Genomic DNA, 14333 nt, shown 5'->3' with positions numbered 1-14333 from the left:
CCAGCATCCCCAAAGGTCCCTGCTCCATCCCGAGTCCATTTTCTGCTTGATGGTGGTCTGCTTGCACACATAGACCCTGGGCAGGGGATTGAACCAGCTGCGCTTGGCCCTCCCTGTTCTCCAGCTTAGCCTGGGCAGCCTGTAGGTTTATTGAGTGAGCTGGAGCAGTGACCTGAAGGTTTGTTATCATGTGAAAATAATCCACTAACTGTTTGCATGCGTGATTTTTTTTCTTGTCTTAATTTCTCCTCTGGGCTTTCTCTTACAGGTTCGTGCTATGCACTAACATACAATACAAATATTGATGAAGATAATACTGTTGCCCTCCTGCCAAATGGTAACAACACTCATTTTTCTTCTTTCTGTAATTATAAAGGAAATGCATACTGTACGGAAAAAAGTCAGATTATACAGCTGTGTATAAAGTGAAAGTCCCCCCTTTCATCCCCATCCCTCCAAACTCACTCTCCTTCTTAGAAGGAACTAATGTTCAATAGTTAGTGTTTATTCTTCTAGACATTTTTTATTAATTTATAAACACATGTAAAGGTTTTTCTTTATTTTTCTTAATATAAATTATATCATACTACATTGTTTCTCAGTTTGCTTTTTTCCCAAGCTATATATCATAGATATTTTTCCGTATCAGTGCATATAGTTCTAACTTACTATATTTATTGTCTTGAAGGTATTCCAAAGAAGAGGTATATTATGATTTAACTATTCCTTTTTTAATAGAAATTTAGATAATTTCTAGTTTGACTATTATAAATAATATCCTTGTATGTATAATGTATAAATAATACCCTTGCATTATAAATAAGATGTAAGTATAAAAATAATATCCTTGTATATAAATAACCTTGTATGCAACTTATTACACTGATATCTAACTGCTCAACTTGCTGTGCTTTCTTTTAGTCAGAGAACATAAGTCATATTTTTAACATCTCTTTTATGGGAATTATTTGATTTATAGGGAAATTAATTTTATCACTGGATAAAGACACTTACGAAGAAACTGGACTTCAGGGTCGTCCATCTCAGTATTCTGGCAGAAAAATCATGAAATTTAGTAGGTATTATGCTCACTTCATCAATTTCTAACAAGTCAGTAATCTTCCGTAGCAATATAAATTTAAATGTTTGAATTGCTTGTACTCTCATTGGCCAGAAAAAGTATGACTTTTTCTTATTTTTAAAACTTCTGACTGAAGGGGCTTGGGCTTCAGAGAGGATAAGATAGTGCTGTTATATCCATTTCTCTTCAGCTGTAGAGTACATCTTTTTTTTTTTTTTTTTTTGTGAGGAAGATCAGCCCTGAGCTAACATCCGTGCTAATCCTCCTCTTTTTGCTGAGGAAGACCGGCTCTCTGAGCTAACATCTATTGCCAATCCTACCTCCTTTTTTTCCCCAAAGCCCCAGTAGATAGTTGCATGTCATAGCTGCACATCCTTCTAGTTGCTGTATGTGGGACGCGGCCTCAGCATGGCCGGACAAGCGGTGCGTCGGTGCACGCCCGGGATCTGAATCTGGGCCACTAGTAGCAGAGTGCGCGCACCTAACCACTAAGCCACTGGGCCAGCCCTGTAGGCTATATCTTATAAACATCATAGAATTGGAATGATCCATTTGGATCAAAAATTCAAGGTAATGAACCCAAGATAAGAGTCTACAACTTGTTCTTAATAAAGAATTTCCTTTTATTTCCCTGAGTCTTTATGATTCCTAGTAGAAATTCACCCATGAGTGAAGATGGGTCTGGTTTGAACAACAGTGTTAAGGCTGCCACATCCATAGATAGATTAGAGTTGACCTCCTAAGGACCTCTGCCCTTGGTCTTTGACCTAGGAAAAGTATGAATTTAAAACATCTGTTTGGGGGCTGGCCGAGTGGCCTAGTGGTTAAGTTTGGTGTGCTCTGCTTTGGCAGGCTGGGTTTGGTTCCCGGGCGTGGACCTACACCATGCTGTGGCGGTGACCCACATACAAAATAGAGGAAGACTGGCGCAGGTGTTAGCTCAGGGCCAATCTTCCTCACCCAAAAAAAAAAAAAAAAATCTGTTGGTACTAGCTCTCAATGCTAGAGCCCATTAAAGGCGGAGTTTTGATTTAGTAAACCAAAGGGAGTGTGAGAAGAACAAAATCATTTTTACTATCCATAAAATTTCCAAAAATTCTGATGTTTTTAATGCAACACTTTTTCCACAGTGCAAGTTGTGTATATATGAATGAACTATTTATTCCTCTTTCCATTTTTTAAGTTGTTTCCATTGATTTGATGGACTTATCCTCTAACCTGGGTTCTAAGAAGTATGAGAGAGTATCTTGGTCCTTCAAAGAAAAGAAGCCACTGAAATTTGATTTCCTTTTGGCTTGGCATCATACAGGTAATGGAGAACAAATTATATAACGATACAGTGATTTTGAAATTTGTTAATTAGAGGGGAGTAGTGGAGGATTTAATGGTGATTGATCCCTATGGTCAGAGACACCGTGTACATATATGTATAAGCATTGTTAAGGAAGCTGCTTTGGCCCCTCTGACATCCCCAAGAGCCATAGTTCAGGATAATCTAGGTGTGCAGCCATCTGCCTCCGTCTTCTTGGGTTATATGTAGATCCAGAGATCTTGAGAGTGGCTTCAGAGCAGCTAACCTTTATCTGTTTCTCTCCTTCCTTCCTCCTGCTTACCTCAAACCACCTTGGCTGTGATGTTTTAAAATAATACCAATTATAGTTATATACACACACTGCTTATTCATTATTGCAGGGTAGTCAGCTGTACCATTAAAAGTCAGTCAATTTAATTTGTTGTGACTTTTAATTGGTTGGAACACTAGATGTAGTTAAAAGTTTGATGGTCACCAAACATCTTAATCTGCTTACAGCTGCCATGTGCCTCACTCTTTTTATATGTGTATCGTTGGCCCATCACAAGATTAGAATGAATCAGATCATCACAGTTGTGATGGTGGAGTATGGTCTTTTGGAGAACGGGGAAACATGTAGGTCCGTTTTGGAAGTATGCCCTTCTGTCTGCTCCTCGTGGGAGGCTTCTGGTCACTGAGTGCTCCAGGTTGCTTGTGTGAGTCCTAGGTCTGTAATACTTTGGTGCTTCTGCTTCTGCTTGTGGTGCAGATACAGGAGGGTAGAGAGACCAGCATTTCAATCGCATGAAGTTTTCATTGAGGGCCATCTGTGCATTGGGTTCTGGAGAGCTCTCTGTTCCCAAGACTCTTAGTTATTTTAAGGGCTTGTCAGGAACTGTGAAAGATCTGAGATTTTACCCTACTTGCAAGCTAAGAAGTTAGCCTGCACAGTCTCAAGGATGCTGGTAGAAGACACGAGACTCCTCGGTTAGAGACAAAGGACTTAATTACTCACAGCAATAGCAGTGGCCAGAGTGTCAGCATTTGCGCCAGTTCACCAAGTCCTGATTCCTGCAGAGTAAAACAGAGTAGGCCGGTGATGCCAGCACAGTGGTCGCGTTACAGGAGTGGAACCCAGAGCTTAAGGAAGTCAAATCCTTTTTTTTACGAATATGAAAATTCATTTAATCAAACCACCATATAATGAAACCTCGACCTTTATGCATTTGAAAACCCATATATCTGAACCAGTGATTTGAATATACAGAATATTTCAATGAAAATTGCATCGTTTTAAAGAAAAACTTGTTTTACATCTGAACAGGCGTATTGTTATTTACTAGTGGTTTTAACAATTGTCAGGTGGTCACACGCTAGTTTAAAAAACTTTACACATACATGTATATATTTAACTTACTATGATAACTTCCTTAAAGAAAATTGCCCCGAATTGGCCTTTATTTCATCCTATACTCCTGGAGCTGGAAGGAACCTTAGACATCATCTGATTTAACTCTGTCTTGTATGATTGATAAAATTGAAGACAGAGAAAATTGCATAACCTGTCCACCCTGGAATACAGGGTCCCCAAATGTCAGTCCCATTTTCCATGTCCATAATTTAGATTAATATGTCTTTTTTTTTTTTTTCCAATCCCCTGCTATCCACTATTGTACTTAAGTTGTTAACTTAAGTTTGCAATTTATACATCACTCTAAGCTCAGGGTCCTGTCCTTAGTTTTCAGATTTAAATAGTCCAGGTTTTTAGACCACCTGGGGGACACCTCTCAGAGGGAGCTTCCTTTTCTCCTAGTAGAAAGCAGCCCTCCCCTCCGGAGCAGTACCCCTCCAAGTCACTCTCTGTCCTTTTGCCCCTACTTGGTTATTTTCAGAGCATTTATCAGTGTGTAAATTGTATTTTTCAGAAGGCTGTTCTGAGCGTTTTTGTAAATGTGTCGGTGCACATGTTCACCAGTTTCTCTAGTTAAAAATCCCTAATATAAAGTATCATAATTATTGTTTTGTACAATGTTTGTTTAGATTTTCTCACATGCTTTATCGTTTTCTTTGTTCACCATTTCTTTTTGTTGTCATTGTTGATTTGTTTTGTTTTGGTTTGGGTTTTTTTGGTGAGGAAGATCAGCCTTGAGCTAACATCCAGTGCCGAGCCTCCTCTTTTTTTTTTTTTTTTTTTTTGCTAAGGAAGATTGGCCCTGGGCTAAGATCCGTACCCATCTTCCTCTACTTTATATGGGACGCCGCCACAGTGTGGCTTGACAAGCAGTGTGTCGTGTGTGTCCTGGATCCGAACCTACGAACCCTGGGCTGCTGAAGCGGAGCGCCCACACGTAACCACTGTGCCGGCCCTGTTGATTTTTTTTTTTTGCAGTAATATTAGTTTATAACATGATATAAATTTCAGGTGTATATCATTATATTTTGATTTCTGTGTATCCAATCTTTTATACTGGGCAGTGAGCCTGCTGCTGACTTTTGCCCTGAAGGGAGGGAGGTAGGGAGGAAGGGAGACATTATTTCTGTTACGCTGGATAGTAAGCAGGCCTACCCGTTGCTGCAGAGGGGCCCACTGTTTCTGTATTCCAAGGCTTTTGAAAAATTCTTGAAAAAACACTGGATTTTACTGGTTTTTCAAAGACAAGCTTGAATGAGATTCTATCATCATTCAATTCCTCTTCTGTTTCCTTTGTAGAGATTGTGCATATATGCTCCTTTCTCTGTAGAGCTCACTAATTTTATTTATACATAAGTAATGCTTTTGGTGTTATTTATTAAGTCAAAATTTTCTTATTAGAGCAAATGATGAAATGTATATGGGTTGAATCTGAAAGTATTATGCTTTTCCAGGAAAAGTGTGAAAGAAGATGAATGTTTACAGAACTTTGGCACGAGGAGCTGAAAGCAACTTAAATGATTTTAATTTGAATACAGCTTTGCACAACTTCCTTCCGTTTTGTTTAATCCCACCTGCTTCCCGTAACTCTCAAGTGGGAATGGGGTAGTTGCAGGGATTCACAGAACTTGTTTACAGCAGTCAGAAGGACTTATATGGTGTGTTTTAAGGTGCAGAAGAATCAACCATGATGTCATACTTTTCCAATTACCGGATTCAGGAGCATCAGCCAAAAATAGCGCTGAGCACAGTGACAGATCTGCAGTGCCCAGTGCTGCAGAGTGGTGAGCTCCGGGGAGCGCCGGGGGCAGCCTGCAGTGCCGGGGAGCTGCTCGACTGGCTGGGCGCCGTCTTCAGCAATGCCGAACTGTGCGTAGCAAAGCTCCTGGGTCTTGGAGGGTGGAGGGCTCTGGCTGGCTTCCTGTTTTTAGTAGGGGTTTAATACTTTGAATGTGATCATGTAGTGGATATAAATGTGTTTCCCTCCTTTTTCTTTTGTGACAGAAATAACGAGCCTAATAATTTCATATCAACCTATTGCTGTCCTCAGCCAAGCAGCGTGGTGGCCAAAGCTTATTTGTGTACAGTCACTGGTTTCATCCTTCCGGAGAAGATATGCCTCCTGTTGGAGCACCTGTGGTGAGAACGCCTTTTGCCTTTTCTCTCTTGGCTGTGCCAGCCTGATGTTTTAGGGGCAGTACCACCATTCCAAATCGTAGAGTCCTCTCACGTACATTTCCCGTCTTCCTTGCTTGGTCTCACAGTGTAGTAACATTGTCATCTTAACTGACATAATTATCCTTGGTGATAGGAAAATTCTATTGCCATATACTTGTCCTTATGAAAAGAGAAAGAGCAGAGCTTAACGATCGTTCTTGAAAACAAACTGCTCGTTTTTCTCCTTCTGCTCCCCTGGACCATTTTGGTGCAGTTAAAGTTGTATCACTTAAGAAAACAGCAATACTCTATAGAACATATTGTCATCTATTTTAAATATTGGAGTTCTGCAAGATGTTTCATTTTGAAATGGGTAGATAAAAGGAATTGACCATCTCTGAATCAAAATCATGTCTGATCTGTTCCAGCTGTAACATCCTGTGAACCGCTGGGCATCAGTAGTCTGCCAAGGGTTGTATCAAGTAGTGTTGGGTTTTTCACTTGGGGGATATTGTGTAAATAAAATGGTGCGTTGTAGCTGATGTCAGGAAACTCAGACCCCATATTGAGAAGACTATAAAGTGGACACAGTGCCTTCTTAGTCGTCACTTCTAAAATGTCTAAGATTTAAGTCTTGAGAGTTTTCCTTTTTAAACCCAACATCTTTTTTCACATTTATTAGTGTTTTTAGTACTTTGATTTTCCTTAATAAGAAGGTTGAATTTTTAAAAATTGGATAAATTATTCTGCAGTGTGTTTCAGTTAACAGAGACTCTGAAAACAGACTGTTAAAGGAAGGGAAACTATTGTTATACACTTTGTGGGGATTTTTTGTTCTTTGAATCTCAGATGATCTCCCACAGTAGGGGCAGGAACAGCTCGAGTTTGTTTTGTGTGTTGTGTATTGGTTAACCTTTATTGAATTCACAATATAGCATCAGGACTTTAATTTGCATTTCCTAATTTTTGTAAATAAAAGCAAAGGTCTAACCTTCATTGGAACATCATAAATACCACTTATCCTGAATAAGTAAAAAAATAAATATGAATGTTCCTCACTCTCCCTGATTGTTAAGAATTTTTTTTCTTTTTCAGTCACTACTTTGATGAACCAAAGTTAGCGCCTTGGGTTACGTTGTCGGTTCAAGGCTTTGCAGACAGCCCTGTTTCATGGAGAGAAAATGAACATGGTTTTCGAAAAGGAGGAGAACATTTATACAACTTTGTGATTTTTAATAATCAGGACTATTGGCTTCAGATGGCTGTTGGGGCACATGATGACTGTCCACCATAAAAAATACAAATTTTAAAATCTTGTTTATTTATGTGTATACTTGTTTTCAGATTTCTTAATGGTGAAAGGACTGTGTGTTCACTCAGGCTTGTATGATGATGATGTTTCTTAGATCAGCGCTCGTTAGCTTTCTGTTCTGTGACTGCAGCTGGGCCTGTCACCCCGTGACTAGCGCATCGTGATTTCTCCCGGTCCGTGTAAGCACAGGGTGGTGGGTCAGCACGTGGTAGAGGGGGCCAGGCAGCAGTGGTGGTTGGGCCGTGGGGCAAGATGTGTGCTGTTGCTCAGGCACATGGTTACAACTCTTCCAGGTAATAATAACAAGGAGTTCTTATACTCAACAGAGCCAGTCCCTGCTTTAAGTGCTGTTCATACATTACCTCATTTAATTCTCACACCAATCCTATGGGGAAACAGGCACAGAGTATGAATAAGCTGCCAAGGTCACACTGCTTGTGGATCTGAGACGTGAACCCAGGCCAGCTGGTTCCCAAGTGTGTGTTCTCACTCTTCTGCCTCTGAATCAGGAGGGATATTTGGATACTGTATACTGATAAAGAACAAGTTGAAAGAGTTTTTTCCAGCAGTATGGCTGATAAGGACCAGCTGAAAAAACTAAAACTTCTGGAATATGTATCAAGAACCATTTTTAAAAATGTATCAGTGAGCTGCAAGAAAATTAAGAATTCTCAAAGGCTAAGTAAATAACAAGTTTTTAATGGAAGTAGAAACCCAAAGAAGTAATGAGGGCACTGATAACCACTTTTCACCCTTAGGATATTTGCCAAATGTCAAATGGAAATTTGCTTCTCACAGCCTGGGGTGGGGAAGGGGCAGGAGAACAGCAGACGAGGCTGAGGGCCTGCCCAAGGTGGGAGTGCTCATAGGAGACCTCATAAAGTTGAGGCCCCAAAAGGCTAGACTTAGAGTACGGGTGGACTGTGAATAAACCTGTCTGGCTCCCCTGTACCCTCCTCACTCCCAGGACAGCAAGGAAGATTGCCTGTCCTGACAGAAAACATCTCTGAGATGTAGCCCTTTAACTAGTTTGTTCACACAACCTGGGTAGTCTAAAAAAGTCTCAAGCTGGAAACTTAAAGTGCTATCAAGTTTTTAGTGCCTTCCAGGTGACGGGCAGAAGCAAAACAGATCGTCTTGGGAGGAACTCAGAGATAGTTTCAAGCAATATAAGTTCACAATAAAAAAAATCACCAACACGTAAAATAGGTAAGAGACGGCAGAAAGGATGGACAGAAGAAGCAGATCTATAAAGACTTAAGATACTAGCGTTACCAAAGACAATATAAAGTATGTTTTATATTTAGAGAAATAAGGGGGATTAAAGAGCATAAGTGTGAAAATAACCAAGCAGATTGAGAAAAATTCCAAATGAAAATCTGGAAATGAAAAATATTGTAATTGTGGGGCCAGCCCTGTGGCGGAGCGGTGAAGTGCGCGTGCTCTGCTGCTGGTGGCCCAGGTTCGGATCCCGGGTGCACACTGATGCACTGCTTGTCCGGCCATGCTGTGGCAGCGTCCTACATAAAGTGGAGGAAGATGGGCACAGATGTTAGCCCAGGGCCAGTCTTCCTCAGCAAAAAGAAGAGGATTGGCATGGATGTTAGCTCAGGGCTGATCTTACACACACACACACACACACAAATATATTGTAATTGAAAGTTTTGTAGATTGGCTTAACGGTGGACTAGACACTGCTGAAAAAAGAATAATAGATATGAAGAAATAAAGACATTTTCAGACTTGGAAAAGCTGAAAGACTTTATCACTAGCAGACCTGTACTACAAGCAAGTTAAAGGATGTTCTTCAGGCAAAAGGAAAAGGATACCAGATGGAAATCTGGATCTACAAAGGGATAAAGAGCACTGAAAATAGTAACTGAAATAGTAATAGTAATATGGGTAAATGCATGATTTATTATTATTCAAACCTCTTTAAAAGATAATTGTTTAAACAAAAATGATATATTGTGGACTTTTTAATATTTGTAAAAGTAAAATGGATGACAATAGTTAAAGACTAGGAGGAGAGAAGTATACTATATTATTGTAAGGATTTTGTACTATACATGAAATGATATACTATCATTTGAATGTAGACTGTGGTAAGTTAAAGATGTATACTATAAACCCTAAAGCAACCACTAAAATAACCAAGAAAATTGTAGTTATTAAACAGATAAAATGGAATCATAAAAACATTTGATTAATCCAAAAAATGACAGAAAAAGAGGTAAAAGAATAGAGAACAGATGGGATAGACAGAAAACAAGTAGTAGGATGATAGACTTAAACCTAACCATGTCAATAATCACATTATATGTGAGTCTACACACCTCAAAAGGCAGAGATTGTCAGGTTGGATTAAAAAAAAAAAACCAACTCTGTTCTGCCTTCAAGAAATGTACTTTAAAGATACAAATAGGTTGAAAGTAAGAAGATGGAAAAAGATATACTGTGATAACACTAGTCAAAAGAAAGTTGGAGTGACCATATTAATATTAAAATGTATTTCAGAGGAAAGAATATTAACAGGGATTAAAGAAGGTTGTTTCATACTGATAATGTAGTCAATGAGTGTAATTGACATAATTCTAAGTGTTTTGCACCTAATAAAGCTTCAAATACATGAAGCAAAAACTAATAGAACTGCAAGGAGAAATAGACAAATATGTAATTATCAGAGATTTTAATACCCCTCTCTATAATTGAGAGAACAAGTTGGCAGAAAATCAGCAAAAATATAGTGGACTTCAATAACAGTATCAACCAATTGGACTTGAGAATACAAATTTTTCTCAAGTGTACATGGAACATTTGTGAAGATAGACCACATTATGGCCCATTTAAAAATCTCAAATTCGGGGCCAGCCCTGGGGCTTAGCGGTTAAGTGCACGCGCTCTGCTACTGGCGGCCTGGGTTCGGATGCCGGGCATGCACCGACGCACCACTTCTCTGGCCATGCTGAGGCGGCGTCCCACATACAGCAGCTAGAAGGATGTGCAACTGTGACATACAACTATCTACTGGGGCTTTGGGAGAAAAAAAAAAAAGAAGGAGGATTGGCAATAGATGTTAGCTCAGATCCAGTCTTCCTCAGCAAAAAGAGGAGGATTAGCATGGATGTTAGCTCAGGGCTGATCTTCCTCACACACACGAAAAAATCTCAAATTCAAAAGTATTCATCATATAAAGTATGTTCTTTGGCCACAGTGGAATTAAATGAGAAATCAATAACAGAAAGATCCTTGAAAATCCCCAAATATGTGGAAACCAAATAACTCACAAGTGAAAGGGCAAATCTGAAAGGAAATTAGAAAGTAATCTGAAATGAATAAAAAACAGAATTCATGGGTTGCCACTCAAGCAGTACTTAGAGGGAAACGTGTAGCATTAAATACCAATGTTAGAAAGGAAGAAAGGTCTTAAATCAGTGACCACAGCTTCCACTTTAAGAAACTGGAAAAAAAAGAGCAAGTTTAAAGTAAGCAGAAGAAAAGAAATAAAGATCAAAGTGGCAATCAATGAAATAAAAAACAAAACAATAGAGAAAATCAGTGAATTCAAAAGCTTGTTTTTTGGGAAAATCAATAAGATTGATTGATTAATCTCCAGCCAGATTTGTGAAGGAAAAAAGAAGAGAAATGGGAAAAGGATTGTCACTAAAGATCCTACAGATATTAGAATAGTAAGGGAATATTAGGAACACCTTTATGCCCATAAATTAAACAACATAGATGAAATTGACAAATTCCCTGAAAGACACAAATTACCAGAGCTCACTCAAGAAGAAGAAATAGATACAACCTTCCTATAACGAAAATCCAGGCCCAGATGGCTTCGCTGGTGAGTTTTACCAAACATTTGAAGAAATAATACCAATTCTACACAAACTCTTCCAAAAACGCAAAGAGGAGGAAATACTTTTTTTTTTTTTTGACTATGAGGTTGGCATCATCCTGGCACCAAAATTACCCTGGGACCCTGGCCAGACAAACATATTACAAGGAAAGAAAACTACAAAACAATATTCCTCATGAATATAGTTGGAAAAATTCTAAGCAAAAGTTAATAAATTGAATCCTATGATATATTAAAAAGGTAATATATCATGGTTCTGGGATTTATCCTAGGAATACAGAGTTGATTTAACATTCACATAATCATCTCAATCAATACAGAAAAAGCATTTGACAAAATCCACCATCTATTTCTGATAAAAACTCAGGCAAACTAGGGGTAAAGGGAACGTCCCCAATCTGATAGAAGGCAGCTACAAAAACCCTACAGTGAATATCATACATAATTGTGAGAGACTGAATACTTTCCCCAACATCAGGAAAAAATCAGGGATGTCTCTAGTCAGCATTGTACTGGAGATTCTAGACTGTGCAATCAGGCAAGAAACAGAAATAAAGGACATCTAGATTGGAAAGAAAAAATAAAATTGTCTTTTTTCACAGATGACATGATTGTCTATGTAGAAAATTCAGTGGAATCTACAAACAAGTTATTGGAACTAATAAGTGGGTTTATCAAGGTTGCAGGATACAAAGCAGTGTACAAAAATCAATTGTATTTCTATAGGCTAGCAATGAACAATTAGAAATTGAAATTAAAAACATTTACAATAGCAAAAAAATAGCAAGTAATTTCCTAAAAGGTATTTCCTAAAGTATTCCTAATTTTTACTTAGGAATAAATCTGACAAAAAAACATGAAATACTTGTACACTGAAAACTACAAAATATTACTATGATAAAGAAGACCTAAATAAATGGGGATGTACCTTGTTCCTGGGTCAGAATATTCAGTATAGGCGTGCACTGTGTAACGACATTTTGGTCAGTGGCATGGTCCCATAAGAGCAGTACCATACAGCCTAGTGTGTGGTGGGCTGCACCGTCTACGTTTGTGGAAGTACACGCTGTGATGTTTGCACAACGACAAAATTGACTAATGACACATTTCTCAGAATGTATGCCTGTCGTTAAGCCGCACGTGACGTATTAAGACGTCATACTCCCAAAACACAGATGCAATATAGATTCAATACAATCCCAATCAAAATCCCAGCAGGCTGTTTTTGTGTGTGTGTGCGTATGTAAACTGACAAGCTGATTGTAAAATTTTTGTAGAACTGCAAAGGACTTCTTAGAATAGCCTCCAGGGCTGTTTTAGAACTTGACAGTGTTTGACCAAAAGCTTCCAGCTGCTCCATTCCTTCTCCTATAACAAGTTGTAAACCACCAGCCCGAGCAGGAAGGCGAGAGGGAGGTGTTTTTATTTCAGTGTGTTCCTCCTATAATCTGTAAGACTGCATGCCAACTGGGAGGAAGTGTGGCAATGAGGACCTTAATTTAGGAGGTGTCACTTGAAGTTGGAAGTAAGATTTATTGCTGTTAATTCTTTGGAATAATCCACGGTTGACTGGTTTTTTCAAACCATTTATATCTGCTGGTTAATACCATGTTTAACCATTTTCCATATAAAATTAAAATAAAAATCTGATATAAAAAAGGATTTTTAAAAGACTGAGTTGAGGAATTTGTATGAATAGGAAAATAGACTTGTAGATCTTCAAGGAACAAGTGTCAAGAGGTTTCTGGAAAAAAAAAAAAAAGACCTACAAATTACCAAGGCAGTTTTCTTAAGTTTGGAGCAGGGGAAACAGCAACACAGCAACTGACCAGAAAAGCGATGCCAGAAGCATCCGTTTTAAGGAGCTAAGATTGTGCTCGAATTCTTTTAGTGTAATTTGCTGGGGCTTGGGGACCAGAGGGACCACCATAAGCATATTCTTCAGAATCCAGATTAGAGGAGTAGTTTTATCCTTTGAGTGCAAAGTTACTGCTGTATTTATCTTAATAAATAGATCAAATTAAATTATTTAACAGGACGCCAAGTGTGACTCACCCATTTCTGAGAAAATGACCAGAGGTCAAAGATGATTATTTTCATCTCTTATAATTGAAGAAATATTTGTCTTGTTTTTCTATTGCCCAAGGTTGGGGTTTTCTTCCTCCTTCTGGCATGTTGCCTCTAAACCCATGGGCCATTTTCACCACAAAACCCCCTGGATTCTCATTCTCCAGAGAGACAGAACTAGTAGGAGAGATATATATAATAAATATATTATATTTATATAAATATTAAATATATAAATATATTTTAATATATAAAATTTTAAAATATAAATGAATATATTTATTTAATATTCATTTAATATATAAATAATATATTATACATAAAATAAATGTATTTACTGTATATTATAAATATTTATGATGATGACTTGGCTCATGCAATTATGGAGGCTGAGAAGTCCCATGATATCTGCCGTCTGCAAGCTGGAGACCCAGGAGAGCTAGTGGTGTGGTTCAGATCCTGGTCCAAGTCCAGGGACCTGACGACTAGGAGAGCCAGTGGCGTCAGTCCCAGTCCAAGGGCAGAGGATTGATGTCCTTGTTCAATAGTCAGGCAGCGAGAGGGTGCAGATTCTCCCTTTCTCAGCCTTTTTGTTATAGTCAGGCCCTCGACAGATTGGCTAAGGCCCACCCACATTGGGGAAGGCAATTGGCTTTACTGAGTCCACTGATTCAAATGCTAATCTCATCCAGAAACACCCTCCCAGATACACTCAGAAAAAAGTTTAGCCAAATATCTGGATACCCCGTGATCCAGTCAAGTTGACACATGACATTAACCATCACACTCTCTCATGAGTTGCTTTAGTCTGTTGTAATGTTTATCGATCATCTGGTTTACACTCAACAGTTACTCGTGGGGGCTGTGAGAACAGAACAAACTGATGAATCGACTTCTCTTTTTGGGGAAAAGACATTTCAGGAGGGCTGCTGTCTCTGCCTGGACCTCATCAGCTCTTGGCTCAAGCTGACATAACAGACTAGTACAGCCGAAGGAGCTGAATGAACATGCTGGAAGGAATGGAGTCTCAGGTCAGCTAGGACCCTTCTGCTGGGGAGGAAAGCCTCTTGGGAACTTCCTAGTCTTGGAGCTAGTGTCTCCCAGCACCCACCTGCTCACCTCCTGGGCCCCAATTTACCAGTTTGAGAAGCT

General features: G+C 38.9%; 1 protein-coding gene across 4 annotated transcripts in view; it reads left to right on the top strand.

The window, feature by feature from the left end:
- Window positions 1-14333, top strand: part of RPP40 (ribonuclease P/MRP subunit p40) — a 28220-nt gene that overhangs the window by 2989 nt on the left and 10898 nt on the right. For 2 of the 4 annotated variants that reach the window (XM_087437944.1, XM_087437943.1), the window contains exons 3-7: window positions 269-337; window positions 980-1075; window positions 2265-2390; window positions 5454-5652; window positions 5788-5922. In XM_087437944.1, the coding sequence (XP_087294070.1) occupies window positions 269-337; window positions 980-1075; window positions 2265-2390; window positions 5454-5652; window positions 5788-5922 (625 nt within the window). Of the gene's footprint in view, window positions 1-268; window positions 338-979; window positions 1076-2264; window positions 2391-5453; window positions 5653-5787; window positions 5923-7035; window positions 7272-14333 lie in introns of those variants that run through there. The other 2 variants (XM_087437945.1, XM_004432151.3) reach the window with 2 other exon arrangements.

This window comes from Ceratotherium simum, chromosome 13 (assembly GCF_057802395.1).
Source record: "Ceratotherium simum simum isolate JZ-2026a chromosome 13, ASM5780239v1, whole genome shotgun sequence".
Taxonomy (NCBI): domain Eukaryota; kingdom Metazoa; phylum Chordata; class Mammalia; order Perissodactyla; family Rhinocerotidae; genus Ceratotherium; species Ceratotherium simum.
The sequence above is the reverse complement of the archived record's forward strand: the minus strand, read 5'-3'. Positions and strand labels throughout refer to the sequence as shown.